At 41.9% G+C, this 17,736-nt stretch overlaps 1 protein-coding gene across 3 annotated transcripts in view; it reads right to left on the reverse strand.

Moving 5' to 3' along the window:
* Positions 1–17,736, reverse strand: part of GPR107 (G protein-coupled receptor 107) — a 37,282-nt gene that overhangs the window by 11,554 nt on the left and 7,992 nt on the right. For all 3 annotated transcript variants that reach the window (XM_059865438.1, XM_059865440.1, XM_059865439.1), the window contains exons 6-17: positions 17,010–17,044; positions 16,750–16,806; positions 15,850–15,960; positions 14,371–14,504; positions 13,572–13,647; positions 12,522–12,595; positions 11,843–11,960; positions 10,799–10,929; positions 9,027–9,070; positions 1,789–1,838; positions 973–1,056; positions 43–167 (exon numbers count right to left, since the gene is read on the reverse strand). In XM_059865438.1, the coding sequence (XP_059721421.1) occupies positions 43–167; positions 973–1,056; positions 1,789–1,838; positions 9,027–9,070; positions 10,799–10,929; positions 11,843–11,960; positions 12,522–12,595; positions 13,572–13,647; positions 14,371–14,504; positions 15,850–15,960; positions 16,750–16,806; positions 17,010–17,044 (1,039 nt within the window). The remainder of the gene's footprint in view (positions 1–42; positions 168–972; positions 1,057–1,788; positions 1,839–9,026; positions 9,071–10,798; positions 10,930–11,842; positions 11,961–12,521; positions 12,596–13,571; positions 13,648–14,370; positions 14,505–15,849; positions 15,961–16,749; positions 16,807–17,009; positions 17,045–17,736) is intronic.

Raw genomic sequence — 17,736 nt, forward strand, 5'->3', positions numbered from 1 at the left:
AATCAAGTGAAGAGGTAAATCAAAGGGGAGAGGGGTTCTTACACAGCTTCCATCTCCAAGTCATCCTCATCATCTTGAGAGAGCTGTAGGTAAGGATTGTCTGATGCTGGACGGAACTTGTACCCAGTGAGGACAAAGAACACCAGCGTGGCCATTTCATCCAGCAGCTGCAAGTGAAAACATGAGATGGAGATTGAGGTGTTCAGTCCTGCTATGCTCTGTGGTCATGAAACATTGCTCCTCATTCATAAGGTTCAAGGTTTAATGGCCAAAAGGCCTGGGCCATAGTAAAAATAAAATAATTCCTGTCTGATTGTCATCAATCCCAGGCTAAAGGCTGTCAAATCCTTTGTTCTTTCAGTTTTCCCTGTCACTTTAAATAGAGTTACAGTTCTATCCAACTCTCCAGAGCTTTCAAAGAACTATGGCAAGACTTGGCTTTTAAATGGTGGGGGGAGGAATCATCCCTACGTTGCTTAGTTTTCCCAACAGTTAATGTATTCCAAGGACTCCCTGCACAGTCACTTGGATTATGTGTTAAGAAACCAAGTATTTAGAAGTCCATAGGCAAAAGAAGCCTGTAGATGGAAGAGCAAAGTCTATTTCCCTGGCTCCCTCAGGCTTCAATTACATAGAGCAAACCTGACTAATTTTTTCTCCTTTGTATGTTCTTGATTAATTTCCTTCAGACATTTTTAAATTGAAAGACTGAAAATCAATAATGCAATTACTTTCAGACATCTCATGTATAATCCAGCAGCCTTGCTGGACAAACATAAAACCAAGAATATATTCTTTCACCTTAAGCACATCAGTGATAAAAGCAAGAGGAGGCAGGGTACTGCACTGTGCTCTGAGATGTTTTAGTACAACATGAGGAACATTTTATGGAATTCTGTTGTGCAGTTATATTTAAAGAATAATAGAGAAAAACATCAAGAAATTGATGTATTTTCCTTTGCTGGCAAATACCTGGTACAGCCATTTCCACTGGAATGGAACAGCAATCTTTATGAGAATTGCAATGATCCGTGTGAAGTAAATGTAACACACAATCTGGGAAGGAAAAGGAGAAAGCATGAGAACAATAGCACCATCCTTACAGAACCTTCCTACCCCAGAGAAATAGCTCAAGCAATTCCCAGACAACTCATTATGTCAGACCAGCCTTATTTTGCTCCTCAATAAACATGGAAGATATAGGCTGAGGGCTCTACTGCTTGTTGAACATCCAATAACTCAAACTATTGGTAACATACTCAAGTTACAGCAGGAAATTCTTTAAGTATTACAATTTCATAGAATTTCAAGAATCACAACTGTAATTTATTACTCTTGCCACTTAGGAGAGTCTGAAATGAGGCCGTTGGAAATCATTAAGAAGCCTGTGTTCTCCTGGGAAACGTACTCATGGCTCCCACTGACTTAATCAGGAACTGCACACATGCATCTCCAGGCACCATTTGGTCCCAAGTTTAATTTTTAGCAAGTTTACAGTATGTTATTCAAGCCCATCAATTCAACTGGCAGCTCAAGCTGTCTCCAAAGGAAATCAGGAAGCATTACAAATAGCTGGAATTTAAAGAGAGACAGAAGGATATAACCATTAGGAGAAAAAAGGAAGTTGCTTTTAGGATTCTAAGCCAGTTGACCAAGATGCTAAAGCACAACAGTGCCAAGAGCCTCTACCACATGCACCAGCTGCAGTAGTTTCCAACAAGTATTCCATCAAAAGCTTTGAACAGCTTCCAAGTTCTCCACATGCATGTGTACAGGTGTTTTACTTACCATGACATAGTAATGTCTGAAGAGCTTCAGCTTTGCTAGGTTAATGGCAGCTATCAAGAGAACACAAAAGTCCATCAGAAAATTGTTAACAGGAGACAATTTCTTCTGATGCCTGTCTGCAGGGTAGGCAAGTGGTCAAAACCAGGACTCAGGTAATCCCAGGCCAGAAGGATCTGTACTGAGGAGTGCCAGCCTGGCATGTCCACATACAGGATAACTCCCAGGCTGGGGTGAATTCACTCTTAAAAAGGGAACTGAGATTGCTTTTGCATTAAATTTTATATGCACACACTGCTTTACAGAACCTTCCTCTACCTGTGTACAGCCAACTGCATACTGTCACTCTCTCCTGCCAGAAGGGCCATTCCACCTGACACTGCCTCCTCTTTTCTAGAGCCCTCCCTGACCTGCTCCATGCCTATAGCTGAGCAACTTGCAGGTAATCACAGCTCTGGGAACCACTGCACCTTGCTGAACAGCAGCCCAAGCACTTAAAAACCTCAGCAAGGTCCTCCATCATGGCTCAGGCACAGCTCACAAGTGAGGAAATCATCCTGAGCAGTTCCCCAAACGTGCCAGCCCAGGCCCTAGGGTGAACCTGCAGTATTGCACACATCACATCAGCTGGAGAGCACAGAGCACTCATGTGAACCAGCTGAGGTCAACAACAGATGGAGCAGCTGTCAGCTCTGCTCTGAGAGTCAGCTTTTAGATGTGCAGCAGGATTACAAACACAGGCCACTGATGCTTTTGTGACAACATGAAAGGCAAAGAGTCCAAGATCTGTTGACAGCATACAGAGATGCAGTTCAGAGCCAATGAACACGAGCTGCCAGTTAAAAAATACTGCCACATATTTACTGGTATTCCCTCCAAGTCCTCAAAATGTATTTATCAGATGTGGAAGTGCAATACATCGAGCTGAAGCTCACCTGCACCCCCTCACAGAACTCACCCACTGCAATGATTTATAAAAGGCTGCATATATTTGCATGTAAGGTCTTCCAGGTTCACAAGACAGCAAAATACAGTATTTCAGATGAGGGAGAGGAGAGCTAATAGCTCCCTAAGAAATGCTTCACCTCCTCTGATGAAAACAAAGCAGCTTTTCTTATGCAAAGGAAGTGTCAAATGCACCACTGCAAATAAATTCCTCTAGGTTCCCACTACAGAAACTACAGTGAAGACAGCCAGCATTCTGTTATAAAACTACTTTTATAATCTAGAGATCAAGAGTCGCTCTCCAGTTTACCTTTAGTGTTCTTGGGGTACTGCTGAGAGCTACAGACACCTCAAGCCAGATACAAACCCTACTCCAGCAGATACACTCTAAGAGCAGCAACCTGACCAGCACAAGACATGAACTGACTGATGATCTGAAGTAAAAAGCTTTTCCTAACAGAGTAAGTGAAAGATGAAAGCATGTAAATATGCATGATAAGTGCAGTGAATTGTGAAACAGGAAAGCAATATCATCCTATTTAGAGAAGAGCTGCATTAATGTGACCATGAAGATCTTGTGATTTCCCACACACCAGTTTGCACACAGAAGGATCTATTTTGAACTCAACATGTCCAACTTCAAGAACTGCCACCAGTTGGTGCACTGACAGGCCAGGAGAATTACCAGGCTTTGTAGTTGAAGGAACACCAACTCAACAGCTGTGACTCAAACTGCCAGTCTATCAGTGTTTTACAGTCAACACCAGTGAGCTGGGGAGTCATTTCTGCTGGATTCATGCACTGCATAGGATGAAAGGACAGCAAAGCCAAAGATCTGACTGCCAAATGAAGAGCCATAATTCCACCTCTCCCAGCTGATGGCGCACAGCTCAACATCTCAGCTATTCATCATGATAATCAATAGCAAAGAGTCATAAATTGGTTTATTCACATATCCAGAATGTTTGAGCATGGGAAGGAAGGGCAAAGAGAGGAAAAAAAGACAGCCACCACCAAGGAGAAAGGCTAAGGAGGCACCTGTGGAAGCTGACTTGCTCTCCTCAACTGTAGCAATAATTCTCTCCACTATCAGATACGTAAGTCAGCATTAATGAATGTCTACAAAATTCTGCCAGTTTTTTTTTTTAAACAACTCAAAGTTACAGGACACACTGTTCTGGAGAAAAATCTAAAATCATCATTGCTTGGCATCAGCAGCTTGTGAATTGCTTCTTTACAGGCTGAATGTGCTCCAAGCAGTATTATTTGAGTCTTGCTATCATGGACACGCCAAGATTTCTGTTCACCTCAGCCTGGCAGCCCAGACAGCAACAGCAGCATTTACAAGGAGCAAAGCTCAGCCAGCAGCTGTCACTTACAACTTGAATCACTTGCAACCCAAACCTGTAAGGCTGTGATAACACAGCAGCAATCACAGCATGCAGTAAAGGTTGGGTAAATTTATATTTCGAGTATGATAACCATTCTGCAAAGACCAGTACTTAACTGCAGAGAAGGGAAAAAAAATTTAAAAAGAGACCTTCTACTAAAGGTTTTAGAAATTAATTCATGCTCTTTCAAACAGTAATTAGAAAGATAAAAGCCATCTTCCACAGAAGATTTATAGCATCTATACCTTGCTTCACTCAGTTTTCCCTCTCTATCACCATTTACCTTAACAGCCTGTGTCTGCAATAGCCTGATCTGCATTGATCAAAACACAGCACACCAGTGTTTTGATAAGCAGTCTCTTTTTGAGATTGTCCCCATGCTAATTTCCAATGTTGAGGCTGTCTATAAGATGGAAAAAGAAGCTGGACCATCCACTTGCACATCACACAATAGCCTTTTGATGAATAAATCCAACCTTTTCAGTATATGTATGTAATAACAATCACAGGATTGCAGCTGAGGGTGCAGGGAGCTTGAACCCAGACAATACAATCCATAAAGAAAAAGCATAATGCAGCCAGTGAACGTGCTCAAGGTACAGCTGAGAGTATTTCTTCAATGCTTTGCTCACCCTACTCAGGCTGATGCATTTGAGATGTGATTTGTGCCATTATCAAACTGTAACTGGAAGCTTTCTGCTCTCCCCCAATGATGCAGCAACATGTAGATCTAACCCTTGAAAAATCAGCTCTGAGATGTGTGGCTCTACAGCCTGAGCCCTCTGCTTAAAAGCATTCCTGTACTAGAAAGAAGAGGTCAGACAGATACAGCAAGGCTCAGTGTCACACAGAAGAAGGTGGCACAGACTCATTAATCTTGAGTGTCCTGAACCACATCAGCCATTTGGCACAAACGTGCTCCACCAGGGTCAGATGAAAGTCCAAAGTACAGGATAAGCACTGTATCTCCAGCACAGAGCTGCCACATCAACCCTGGACAGCTTCTGGGGCACCTGGAAGTGGTGCTGAGCCCAAGCAAGCACAGGCTGCTCTGCACCACACAGGACCAGGCTCTTTGTTCACAGCATTTTCATGGCACGGCAGCAGGAAGACACTCAATACTGCAAATGGTTTCTCCTGACATGGGGGCAAGCACAAAAACATTAATCATCATTTGCCCACTGCACAGAGCACAGGGAATGAATGATGCCTAGGAGCAACAGGCTGCCATGTATTTCCCATAATTCTGCTGCCAACTCTAACTGCAGTGCTCCAGGAAAACAGCAAGCCATGATCTGACTGTGCTGTGTCACAACTCTCATCACAAACACACAGGTACCAGCAGAACAAACTGCTTTCCAAGCCCATTCCTCCCTCAAACAACACAGGATGTAAACACAAGAGTGTGCTATGAGACTTGAGAGGTCCAGTGACCAAGTACTCAGAGTTTCAAACAAAAATGATGTATAAATGACATATTTACTCCCTCTCTTTTCTCGAGATGCCTGTAAACAAGGTGGTGGCAGTTGAGCAGCTTTGCAGGCTTAACAATTTTAGGTCAGTTTGCAAGGCTGATTTCCTTAAATCTGCAAGGCATTTGCAATGCAGATCTACAAATGGACAGAGAGCAAAGGCTCCCATCTGAAGGAAGATATAGTAACAGATCAAAGGTGTAGCTAAGCACTTCCTTAAGTCTGAAGGTGGCGATTTTAAAAGGGGAGGAAAAAAGATTCTAAAAATGGGATGTTTACGCCCACTGCTGTGCAAGATAAGAAGCCTGTGTAGGTCAGATATACCGCTTTAAAGATCACCTTCAAGGGAAAAAAGCAAACAACCAGGCAGTTCAAACTCAGCCATAGCACTGTGCCCTGCCTACTCTTCACTAGCAATCCATAGCAGCTGGGTATGTAAGGTCTCCCTGCATAATTATGGCTTTAGACCCATTTCTCCAGCTTTCCCACTTTGCTTTTCTTTTAAAATATTTAATCTTGTTTAAATGACTATTAGCTAGTGACTCCAAATCAGTGCCACTTATAACAGGCTTTTTTAATTGTATGTTGCTAAAACAAAGGCCTATGACAAGCCCAGACTAAAGGTCTGGTAAATCCAAATCTGCTTCATTCCTAATCCAGTCACACTCCAGTCATGGCTGCCACTTGACCCAGGGGACTGCTACCTAATAAACAGGTGGAGAAGCAGCTGGAAGAGAGCATGACAGTCAGGAAACACCACCAGGATACTGAGCCATAAAGACCTGGAGTTGTTAGTTCTAACAGATGCAAGGAAGAAAAAAATAATTTTCCTTAGGTCTTTGTCACCAGCAAGGACGTCACCAGAAGACTCTGTGCCAGGAGAAACAGCTATTGAATGTGTAGTAAGTATTCCCCAATACATCCTATAAGCTAATGAAGTCTCTGTGAGAGAAGAGGGAAAGCAGCCTTTGACTAGACAATAAATCCAGCAGGCCAGAGGCAGCCCAGCTAGCAGTGTCTGCACACAATCCAGCCAGCTCTAACCATGGGACACAAACTGCATAATGAGAATATCCAGCAACTTTTACTACTTCAGGAGAAAACTGCCTTTAACTGCAGGGGAAAAAATGCTTGTGATTTAATAGTAAGCATTGGTTCTATTTTTTATTCCCATGAGAAGCTGAGACATTGAGCAGCCCCTCTGAAGAACAGGGCCACCAAAGGAAGCTTATGAGCACCTGGTTGTAGTGAAGAGAATTCAAGAATTCATTGATAAGCCTAACATGAATGATTTCACTTTTTTACAGTGCAACCAAACCACTTTTGGTTTTCTCAGCCAGCCACACTAGCAGCATGACAGCAGTAGGTAATATTCTGCTTCTGGCATCAGTTTGCCATTCATTTGCTCCCCGTGGGCTCCTTTCAACAGCCTCTAAATAGTCCAACCAGATTGTGTTTCACAAGTGAGTCCCAGCACTGCAGCCACAATCTGCTCTCAGCCTGTGCAATATTTTCCCTGAAAATCTATTCCTTAGCTATTCTTTTATTATCAGTGTAGCCCCCTGAATACACAGTTACTGAACTTGCAGGATCTATACAACCAGATGGCAACACCACTAGGTAAAGCTGGCAAGAGCAGTAGGTGAAATTCAGGATAAAAGCATCATCACCCATGGAGAACAACACAAAACACAGGACAAAACCAGACCTTAAGTGCTACTGTGCATAGCACTGACTAGCTGTAAAGACACAGCCAGTCCCTCTCAAATTAATATTTCTTTCCCTCCACATTTTTTACACACCAAAGTGCATCCTATAGAACAGCCTGGATTTACTCAGATCTGGATTTCACCTGGCATGAGGGACAGTGGATAGGCTGAGCCTATACACTGAACATCCCTGCTATGGCCACCTCACTTCTCTGCTTCTCAGCATGTCTGAGGTTTATCAAACTCCACAGCACCATCTTGTGATAACAACTAAAGCAGATACACAGGGATCACATGAGGCCACACAGATCTGAAGGGTTTCTGTCTTAATTGCATGCATTAATTGCTGTGTGCTCACCACCAGGACAGACAGATCCATGGCCACTCAGCTAGGAACCAGGCCTGACATGTGTGAAGTCCTTGGTTCAGAAGAAAGACTGCTTCAAGGAAATCTGAACTTATCAGGACTTTTTAAAGGTAAGAGCATAAATACTCCAGAACATATGTTCAGTGGACAAGGTTAAACAAATCCATCAGTAAATGTCACTGAACCCAAGTGAATGCACTGATAAGAAAGCTACCAATAACATTTATATTACACTTTGGTAACTGAACTTTTTAACATTTATTTCTATTAGAAATTAGTAATTTTCCACCATTAGCTTTGGAGTAGATAACTTGTAGGGCTGTTGTTTGGTGGCTTTTTTAACAGCTTGGAACATCAAGAAAGCACGCTAGGCTCATCACAAGTATTGTTTAAATTTAACACATGACAGAAAATGAACTAATCTGTGGACTGTAGAGAACTAAGTTCAGTACCCAGCCTTACATTTCACCTACAATCAGCAGTGAAGTGCAGAAGTGTCTGTGAAAGCCAAGGAAAAGGCTGGAAGAAGTATCCAGACCTGGCTACAGAATTCCAGAAAGGAGAGCCAAGAGTTGAAGGATGGGATTGAAGTTAGAAGGCTGTTGCCAACAAATGACCTTCTACAAATGAAGCCTTGAAGAGTAAACCACAGAATGACAGAAGATGGAAAAGGCTGCCTGCTTCCAAGGAAGCCAGTGCTGTGCTCCACAGCTTGTATCCAAGGACCTAATCCAGAAGAAATGAGCAGATAAGGCAGGAAAAGCACACTCTACAGCAGCCACGTTTGGCCTTTCCATCCATCAGCTCCTTTTCAGTGCTACAATAAACATAACTCCACTTTCCCCAGGCAGCCCTTGGAGGTGCTGCACAAACATGGACAAGTCAGGAACTGTGCTATATTGAATGCCAAGTTATGTTTTGTTTCATAATGAGGTTTATTTCCCTCTATTCTGTCAGGAATACACTTCTGCAGAAATTGAAATAAGTGGGTCTATTTGGGCTAACAGTCAGCAATTCTGGAATTTATTTCTAGTTCTGTTTCTGAACACTCAAGTGAGGAAAAAATGGCAAATCTGTCAAGATGACTTGCTCTAGATGTCATGTCTAGCTTAAACACTGAGAGCTGTGCAAGGAGCAGAGAATGGGCTAAACACTGCAGTTCTGATAATTAAAGCAATACAGGAAAAAGATCATTTTCCAAAAGTTATTCCCATGAGCCCACTGAGGAAAAGCAGAGGGGCACTAAAACAGTGTAGATGCATAGCCTTAGTTTGGTTTTTACATCAGCATCACATGTTTGAAATTCTGGCATTATAACATGTAGCATAAAAGAGGAAAAAGAATGCAGATTACTTGCCTTTCCCATCTGTTGCTGAAGCCTCTTGCAAATGTCTTATTGACCTGAAAAGTAAAGAATAGATTAATGATAAGTTTTACACTCCCTTTTCACAACAGTTCTCTAGATCACTGGCAAGTTTTGTTAGCTCTTTATGGCTGGAGTATGCTCATAATTAACTGTGCTTAGCACTGCACACACTTCACCCTCATGCCCCCAGCTCAGGCAGTCAGCTCAAGCACCTCTGTTTCCTTGGGATTAGGAAAGCAGATTGCTAAAACCTACTTCAGCCTACAGAAGGCTTTGTGGGAGGGAGGGAGCAGAGTGAGAAACTGGGGCATTTTCCAGCATAATGCTTTCCATTTGTACAATTAAGCTGAGCTATTCTTCAAAGTACTGCCAAGCATTTGGCATCTTACTGCTCTTTTAAGGTCTTTTCATTTAAATAGTTGATTGCAGCTTACATATCTACATAGGCAACTTATGTAACAAACTACCCTGCAGGAATGTAAATTCAGGGGCCAAGTCTTAGTCACCTTGCTCACATGAGTCATCCCACCAGCTGCAGTGACACTATCCAGAGGAAAAAGGGGCAGGATTTTATGTCAGGGGCTTCACTGCCAGTTTATGCTGGCACCATAGCAATGCAGGAACACTGGTTGCATACCATAAACAGTCACAAGACAGCTCACATTTGTTTTTCAGACACAATTCCTTTATGGAAATACATTTTTGAACCAACACCTCACTAGGCTGGGCATACAGATCCCAGCATTAGGTAGCAAGAACTGCAGAAGCCACCTTTATTATAGGAGATTGAGTCCCTCTGCAATTGAAGTTAATATCCCTCAGCTTTTATTTACCATTGCCAAATGCTCCTCAACCTCAGAGCTGAAGCATTTTGACTGGAGCAAGGGGAAGGACAAGTGGGTAGAGCAAATTTCTTGGAAGACATCTCCCAGCCTTGGCAGAAGGCCACCAGGAGTGTGCAGGGGAAGAGAAGGCCAGCTGAAACCCACCTTCACAAGTCAAGCTGGAGCTTATTTCCATCTACTGAGCCACACCTCTGAAAAACTCAAGAGTTACACTCTAGAGTGATGACATGCTACCAGACATTTATATAATCTGCATTTCAGAAAAAAATAATGGAAATACTGGAGAAAAAGAGGAATATTCTGTGTTTACTAACCAAGGAGTCAGAAGCTCCTTGACATCCTCCTTTAAACCCAGCTGTTTATCCAATTAAGACAAAATGCATTTAGAAGATAAATGTTCTGTCTAACTGGCAAGCAGCAACAATAGTGTTTATCTGAATTATCTGTGTTTCGGTTGAGTTTTATGTAACCAACATTATTCCCTGCCAAGTGGAGTGGAAGGAAGGGCGGAGAAATGCTCCCTGTGGGATTATTTCCTATAAACAGTCAAATAAACATGCAGCGACTCTGCTTGAAGGCAGCCCTGATCTTAGACAACACTACTGTTTTGAAATTTAGCAGTCAAGGATCTAGAATCCCATTTTTCAATTTAGAGAGTCAACACTTCTGCAAAATTCCAAGTCTCAAAAGCACCTACAGCCTGCACCGTGTTGGCCACATTTAAACTGCCACCCACCTTCCCTTATCCCCCATTCCAACATCCCCAAAAGGAGCATCTTCCACAACCCTAGACTGAAATGTTAAGGCTGATGTAAAAGTTAAGAGAATGCTTGACTCCACAGGACCACAGAGCTCTTCTGCTTTGGCAGAACTGTCAATGCCCTTTAGTTCACGTGTTTTCCACATCCAGCAACTCACCATACCACTGGGAACAGGATGGCCCCACAGCACAGCAAATCCACCAGGAAAAGGATTTCTTTCCACAGTCCATACTCAGTTGTCCCCTCTTCTGTTGACTCTATGATAATGTAGGCCACGTTTGCCAGTACCTACACAACAAGACAAGGTTCTGGTTTAGAAACTGCCCAAGGAGCCACTGCAGGTGGCTGCCAATTCAGAAAAAGTCCAGCCAGTACCATCAGCAATTTTTTTGCAGCTCTACATACAAAGTCACATGTTCAGCAGCATCTTCATAAAATTTACAGAAATAAAACTGATGGGAGCTTATTCCTGCTGACCTCCAGAAAGTAGTTCTTTTGTTATATACTGTGCTTAATCTACTGCATCAGTGGAGATAAAAAGGAACAAAATTTACTTTTGATACACAGATATAGGACTGTGTGGCACATACAGCCAATAGTGAAAATACATAATTCTAAATTAAGCCTGGTCATTGACCATCTTTTGTACTCCACACCTGAGCTCTGTAAGAGCCTCAAACACTAATTATATTTACTTCTGCTAAGGGCTTGTATCTGGAAAGGCAGAAAATCTCTTCTACATACAATAACAAACAAAAGTGCTGTTCTCCTATGTACTTCAGTTCCTCAAGTAGAAGACCAGCACTGAGCACTTTGAACCACTGGGAATGTTTCCCTCAGACCCAACAGACCTACAAGTCTTGTTTTTCCCACTTTTTATTTCACTAAGACATTCAGCAAGCATTTCAGCAGTGACATCTTTAATTCAATTCCTCCACTTATTCAGCACTGAATTTCCAGCCCAAGTTTTGTCCCACTCCTTACAGCCAGTTTTCATTTGCTGAAACTGTTTGATCATTATTATCTCACGCTCAATATGGGAGAAAAACTGGGAGAACTGCAGTATCTTCTGGAGGAAATAGCCAATAGGCTCATACAAGCAAGAACTGCATGCTACTGTGGGAAGCTTTCACAGCCTTTTCCAGTTTGCACAAGCAGCTCTCCCACAAGACAGGAAGTATGAGCACAGCTCAGTCCTCACCTGAAGTGGGATGACAATCATGAAAATTTTTTTGTCTTTATCTGACAGGATGTGTTTAATGAAAGCCCAGCCTGTGCCAATGAGGGCAATAGTGATGAACAGAAGAGCTCCCTTCAGTCTGGAAGAGAAACAGACATCTCAGTGAGAGACTATTTTATTTTATCACACTTCCTCTTCTGCCCAGGTTTCTCCCACTGCCAATAAAGCCACAAACCCAAACAAATGCTTCCCTATCCATAATTTTGGCAAGCACTTATCCATCCCACAATACTGGAGCAGATGTACTTGCTACAACTCTGCATCACAGAGCAATATTAGGCTTCATTCACAATATATGCAATCTTTTCCTGGGGGAATCATCCATTCACCATTGTGAACAGCAGCAAATACTGACAGCTGTATCCACTTACCATTCACACCAGGAGCAAATGAGATACTTGAATATTAGTGTGAACAAAGGAAAGTAAAGCATTTGTTATCCTTTTACTCTTCTACCCACAGAAGTGCCAATTCTCTGCAGCTGCCCTCTCTAAGTGGAGCTTTCCACTTCACACAGGGCTGATTGCTGAGTCTTTGGTACTGTGGTCTGCATGAGAACAAAGATTTCCCACTCTGTACAGGAGGGAGACAGCCCCAGTGGCAATTTGAATCTATCACATCAATCTTCTGACATACTTACAGGTGAGTGATGTAATAAACAACAGCCCAGCCCTCGATGGGGAATCCCTGAGAAGAGATGTAGTGATAGTCGATCTGGAAGCAGAAAATACAGCACTTTACAAGCTGCTTTTGACACCCCACCCTCTAAAAACAGGTCTGCTCCACATCCACTGCCGCTTTTACTTTCCAGTCAGTGTGTACAAACCCAGCTCAGTCATATTCAGAGAGCACTTCCTCCCAACACACTCTACTTTTGTTTAGCAACAATGAGATAATTTCCATTTGCTCTATTTCCTAAGTGCTAGTGGATGTATCTTGTACAATCTACATCCTTCCCACACAACTCCCCTGCTTAACTACAGTGAAACAACCGCAGTTGGAACCTATTTTTTCATTCATTTTTTTTCAGGTTCAATTGCTTTAGGTGACTAGAGGCTTGCTAGTTTCAGTTTCACTGGAAGCCAGATTCACTTTACATTAGACTCCAAAAATATTTGTAGCAGGTAAAACACCGTGGGCATGAAGGTGAAGATCGTGGCTGGCACAAACACTGAAGGATTAAATGCTTGCCATTACCTTTGCTCAGGAGATATATTTCCAGTGGAAAGTCAATACAATTCAACAGAGACATTATCTATGGAAAGTCTCAGAGCTGATAAGGTGAAGTCTGTTGCCATACACCATAATACCTCCTTGCCTTTGAATTTTACAAACAAAGTTTTCATTTATTAACATTTAATGCAAGTCCTGGAGCTGAAGCAGCAGCACAGCCCAAGCTTTCAGGCCCACTGCAGATGGCCAAAACATTAAAATTTGTGGAATTCACTCAACCCCCAACCCTTGCTGCTTCAACACTTCAGGCCATCTCAACTGTATTTAAAGTCAGAATTTGCTGATGAAAACAAACACTTCCACCAAAGAGCTGCAGTTCAGTTCTAATGCTTCATTACTGAGACCAGTTCTCCCTCCCACTGTGCTCTCTCCAAAGCACATTTCCCTAACAGCATGTCCTGAATTCCATGTTTTTACTTCCTAGCTGAATAGCTTCAGGCAGAGATGCTGTACGCACCGCGTGGAAGACTAAAGACAAGGATTTGGTGAAAGGAAGGGCTGCCATGAGCCAGTGGATCTTAAAGACATCATTTCTGGGAAGGAAAAAAAATACAAGGAAGAGCATTACTTAAAAGCCAGCAGTAAAAATTTCAGTTTCCAAGGATATTTCTTTAAAACCTCTGTCAGCTTCCAGGCTGAGCTGACCATCAGTGTAAAAAGATTCCCCTTAATGCTGCAGTCCAAGTTTCTGCCACATCCTGAGCCATATTTCAACTTCATGTTCTAAACCCCCGATTTTTACTGCTTGGGATAATTGAAATTATTAACTAATAAGAATATTCCACATATATATATAAATATATACCTCTCAACTGTTAGAAAATTTGCTAAACATAATTCAAACCACAATCAAGATATTTAAGGCTCTCTACTGTCATAATTTGCCATTTCCCAAATAAAGTGATGAATTTTTTCTCGCTATTTATTTTCAAAGTCTTCTCCTTTTGACATCAACTACAGAAACTTCCTGTCTATTTTTTGCCACAATATGTACACTGAAGAAATTTCAACACTGAAGACTATGTAGCTGAAGAAATTTCAACAAAAGATTTGAGAATTTTAGAAAGACAGTCTGCAACAATGCTGACTGACACAGTTTTCAAATATAAACTACGTGTATTAAGCATACAAACCTGAGCCAGATTGGGAGTTTGAGGTGATCAAATCTGACTGTGAATTGGGCATTATAAGAAGAGGAATGAAAAAGAAAAAACCAAACAAGGTAGGTCCCTACTTGCCACAGGCACTGAACTTACCTACGTTTACGAAGTATGTGGATCCATACAGTCCCAGACAGGAAAAAGAAGAGAGCCATGGAAATGTAAAGTTTTGGCAGTGGGATTTCACCTGCTGAGAGGTAGCTTTCAGGATTCTTTTCCGTAACATCTATCTGAATATTAAAGGTATGTTATGTGTACAGTTGGAAAAAAAATCATTAAAGCACTGAGTTAGCAATTACATTTTGCAATCAAATTCACTCATTTAATATGAGCTTTTCTGAAGGGGTGACTTATGAGTCTCAGAGAAAAAAAAACCAAAAGCTACTCTTCATCCTTAAGAATCTCAAAACATTTTGCAAAACTATTCCCATCAGAATAATCTCCTTGGAAAACAATGCTTCAGTTATGAAACATAATTCAGAAAGGTAATTTTCCCAAAGAATAGTTGTTCTCTCTAGAAAACGTCACAATTTGCCCACCTTTGATTCAGAAACAATATCTACAATGGGCTGCCACCCTATTTTCCTGTGACTGAGAAAACAGAAGCATTATTTAGCATTCTATTTATACCCTTAAGTGGCTTAGTCATATGTGCTAGGACTTCAATAAAATCACACATTGAGTCTGGTCTGAAGCACTGAAGCTGTCCTGCATCTCTAAGTACACCCAAGCAGATCAATCATCCACATTTTGTTCTCTTTCCAATTTCTTCTGTGGGTCAAAGTGACCCACACAGCAATTCAGAAAAGCTGGTCTTCTAAACCTATAACTTCAGAAGCAGCTCTGAAGTAGTCTGAGTCAAGCAAGGGCTGCTAAGTTTTATCACCTCCATGTTCCCTTGCAATAGCATTAACACAAACACATAAAAAGGGTTCAGGGATTGATGTTGCTGAGGTACCTCAGTCAGTGACAAAATTCATACCAGACCAGCTCATTTTACACCAGCATGAGCACAGGAAAGGGAAAAAGGGAAAGCCCAAGCTCTGATAACAACTAAAACCACACAGGAACAAACCCCTGTACATCAAAAGAGATGAAGCATTTGCTACAACACATTGCCTTTAGGATATGTATCTAACACCATAAAAACACATCTTTAATTAGGCCAGAAAAAGCAAAAAACTGAATTCAAATACCAACAATTTACATTGCAGCAACAGTCTTAATATCTGCAATCACGTAAAGAGAAAAGTGACTTTTGAGTGCAGCAAAACAAAAGCAGCTGATGCAGCTCCCATCTCATTACAGCATCAGGTCACAACTGTGTAGACTGAACCCAGCCCACATTCAGCCTTCAGATTTTCAGGCATTTCTGCAAAAACAGTATTTTAATTATTTTTACAGTAGTCACTTCTTTCAGAAATGCCACTGCAGAGACTGGCACACAACTCTGAATCACGTCCCACCCCATATGTGCACTCATGTGCAGCGTGTGCTTGGTTACAAGCTGGAGCTGGAAGGTGGATGTTGCAGTCTAAGCTAACAAGTTAATTATCCTTTAGAAGCCGTACTCACATCAAGACTAAACAGCAGCTGATCATTAGCTGGCCCTTTCTTGCCAACACACTTATGGAAATACAGGCTGTAGAGACCTTCTTGTTTATCCGAGGTGATGTTAAAAAAGAACTGAAAAGAAGGAATAGAGAAGTCAGCATTCTTCTCATTCACAACAGGGTTGCCCTGGTAGGAAGTCATCTCTACTGAAGCATGAAAGAAGTCAGTCATTTGAGGTCAGTTGGTTCCCTTCAGCAGACTGTTCTGAGGATAGCAGCACATTTGGAAGTTTCAACAGAACTCCAGATGCAAAATCACTGCACCTATCTAGGATTATGCACTCTGGGAATCCAAGCCTGTTAAGTGTCAGTGCATAACTTGGTTCACCACAGAGAAAAGATGACCACAAATACAATATATTTGACATGGCAAAGCATAAAATTTTTATTATACCTGCCCTACAGCTTTTCTGTTCCTCCCCCACCTAGGCAAATTGTGATAGCTCTGGAAATGGGATCTGTGTCAGATAACAGAATTTCAAATGTGTTTGTAGTAACCAACCATCACAAGTGAACCAGGCAAAGCAAACAAACAAAGCATTAATCTGGCTTCATACAGACGATCTTCCCCTTGAGTCAGCAGTCAGGTCACAGCTATTGGTTATCAGCAATCTGCACTACTATCACAGTAAACTTTAATACGTTGAGGCTCATAGACTATGATATTTAGAACAGCATCACAACAAAGCCAATTTAAAAGCAGCTCCCATAACTTATAAAGAAAGATTTCCATCATTGATGCTTAGCTCAGTAAATTTTCAGGCAGACTCCTGCTATCAGAAAGACATCTATATCCTAGACTTTCACTTTTCCAAAGTAGGACAGTGAAGGAACTGAGTTCAGACACTGGCAGACACCCTACCTGAAACGAAAACGTTCTTTGGACGTGGCGTACAGGATGTTCTTGTTCTACCATGCTCTGGGAAAAGGGAAAGAGACCTTTAGATTTTCTTAAGCAGGTAACTAACACTTGGCTACATCAACCAGACAATAAAATTTGCATTCTGCGTATTTACAGTGGAGGCTGAGAGCAATAGCAAATACTCTCCACTTTTCTGCTATGATTCTACTGCAATACCCCCCCAGGGTCTTTGTGAAAGAGAGCTCCAGATAGTTTCTTACCTGGGAGGATGTTGTACTTCGTTTGAACTTCTTATCTAGAGATAAAAGTATTATATGGTATGTTTAGTGTTTGCATTTAGACATCCTCAGAAACCACCACGTTGTCAACACCTTACTCACACCTTCCTACACTTGTCTGCGTGGCAGTTCCCCAGCTAATCATTGACAGAGATGCTTCCCCAGTCTCTCCTTACTCTCAGAGGACTCTTCCCACAGCCAGCATTCATTCTGAATGCATCCTCAAATGCCAGGATAGCATTCCCTATTCTTATACCTCCTACAAAAGTCTACCCCAGAAATCTTTCCAGCCTCTCTGGTGAGAGTGACCAGAGGCAGGTGACCTAAACCAGATGCAAGCTACAGCTCTGACTTTTTATGTTATGACTGAGTACTGTTAATCTCACTGACAAATCTCAATCTGAGCATTAATACGTGGCCTGACAAACATATGGAAATCCTAATTTCCATATGAGGAAGGAATAAATTCACAGCTTTCCACTAAGGTCCCAGTACAAATACAAACAAACAAAACACAAAAGCACAGGTGACCTGCCAGGTGAGCATTTCCTCTGAACTTGAGGTGACAGGAGCCTTCAGTAGAGCAGCATGTCAAGTTCACAGTTTGACTCTACTCCTATAACAAGCTTTTCAAACATTAGGTCATCCCTTTCTACCAGGAAGCAAAAGTTCAAGACTTGAGCTTTGCTTTTGGCTCCCACACCTCAGT

This window comes from Haemorhous mexicanus, chromosome 21, assembly GCF_027477595.1.
Source record: "Haemorhous mexicanus isolate bHaeMex1 chromosome 21, bHaeMex1.pri, whole genome shotgun sequence".
Classification (NCBI taxonomy): Eukaryota; Metazoa; Chordata; class Aves; order Passeriformes; family Fringillidae; genus Haemorhous; species Haemorhous mexicanus.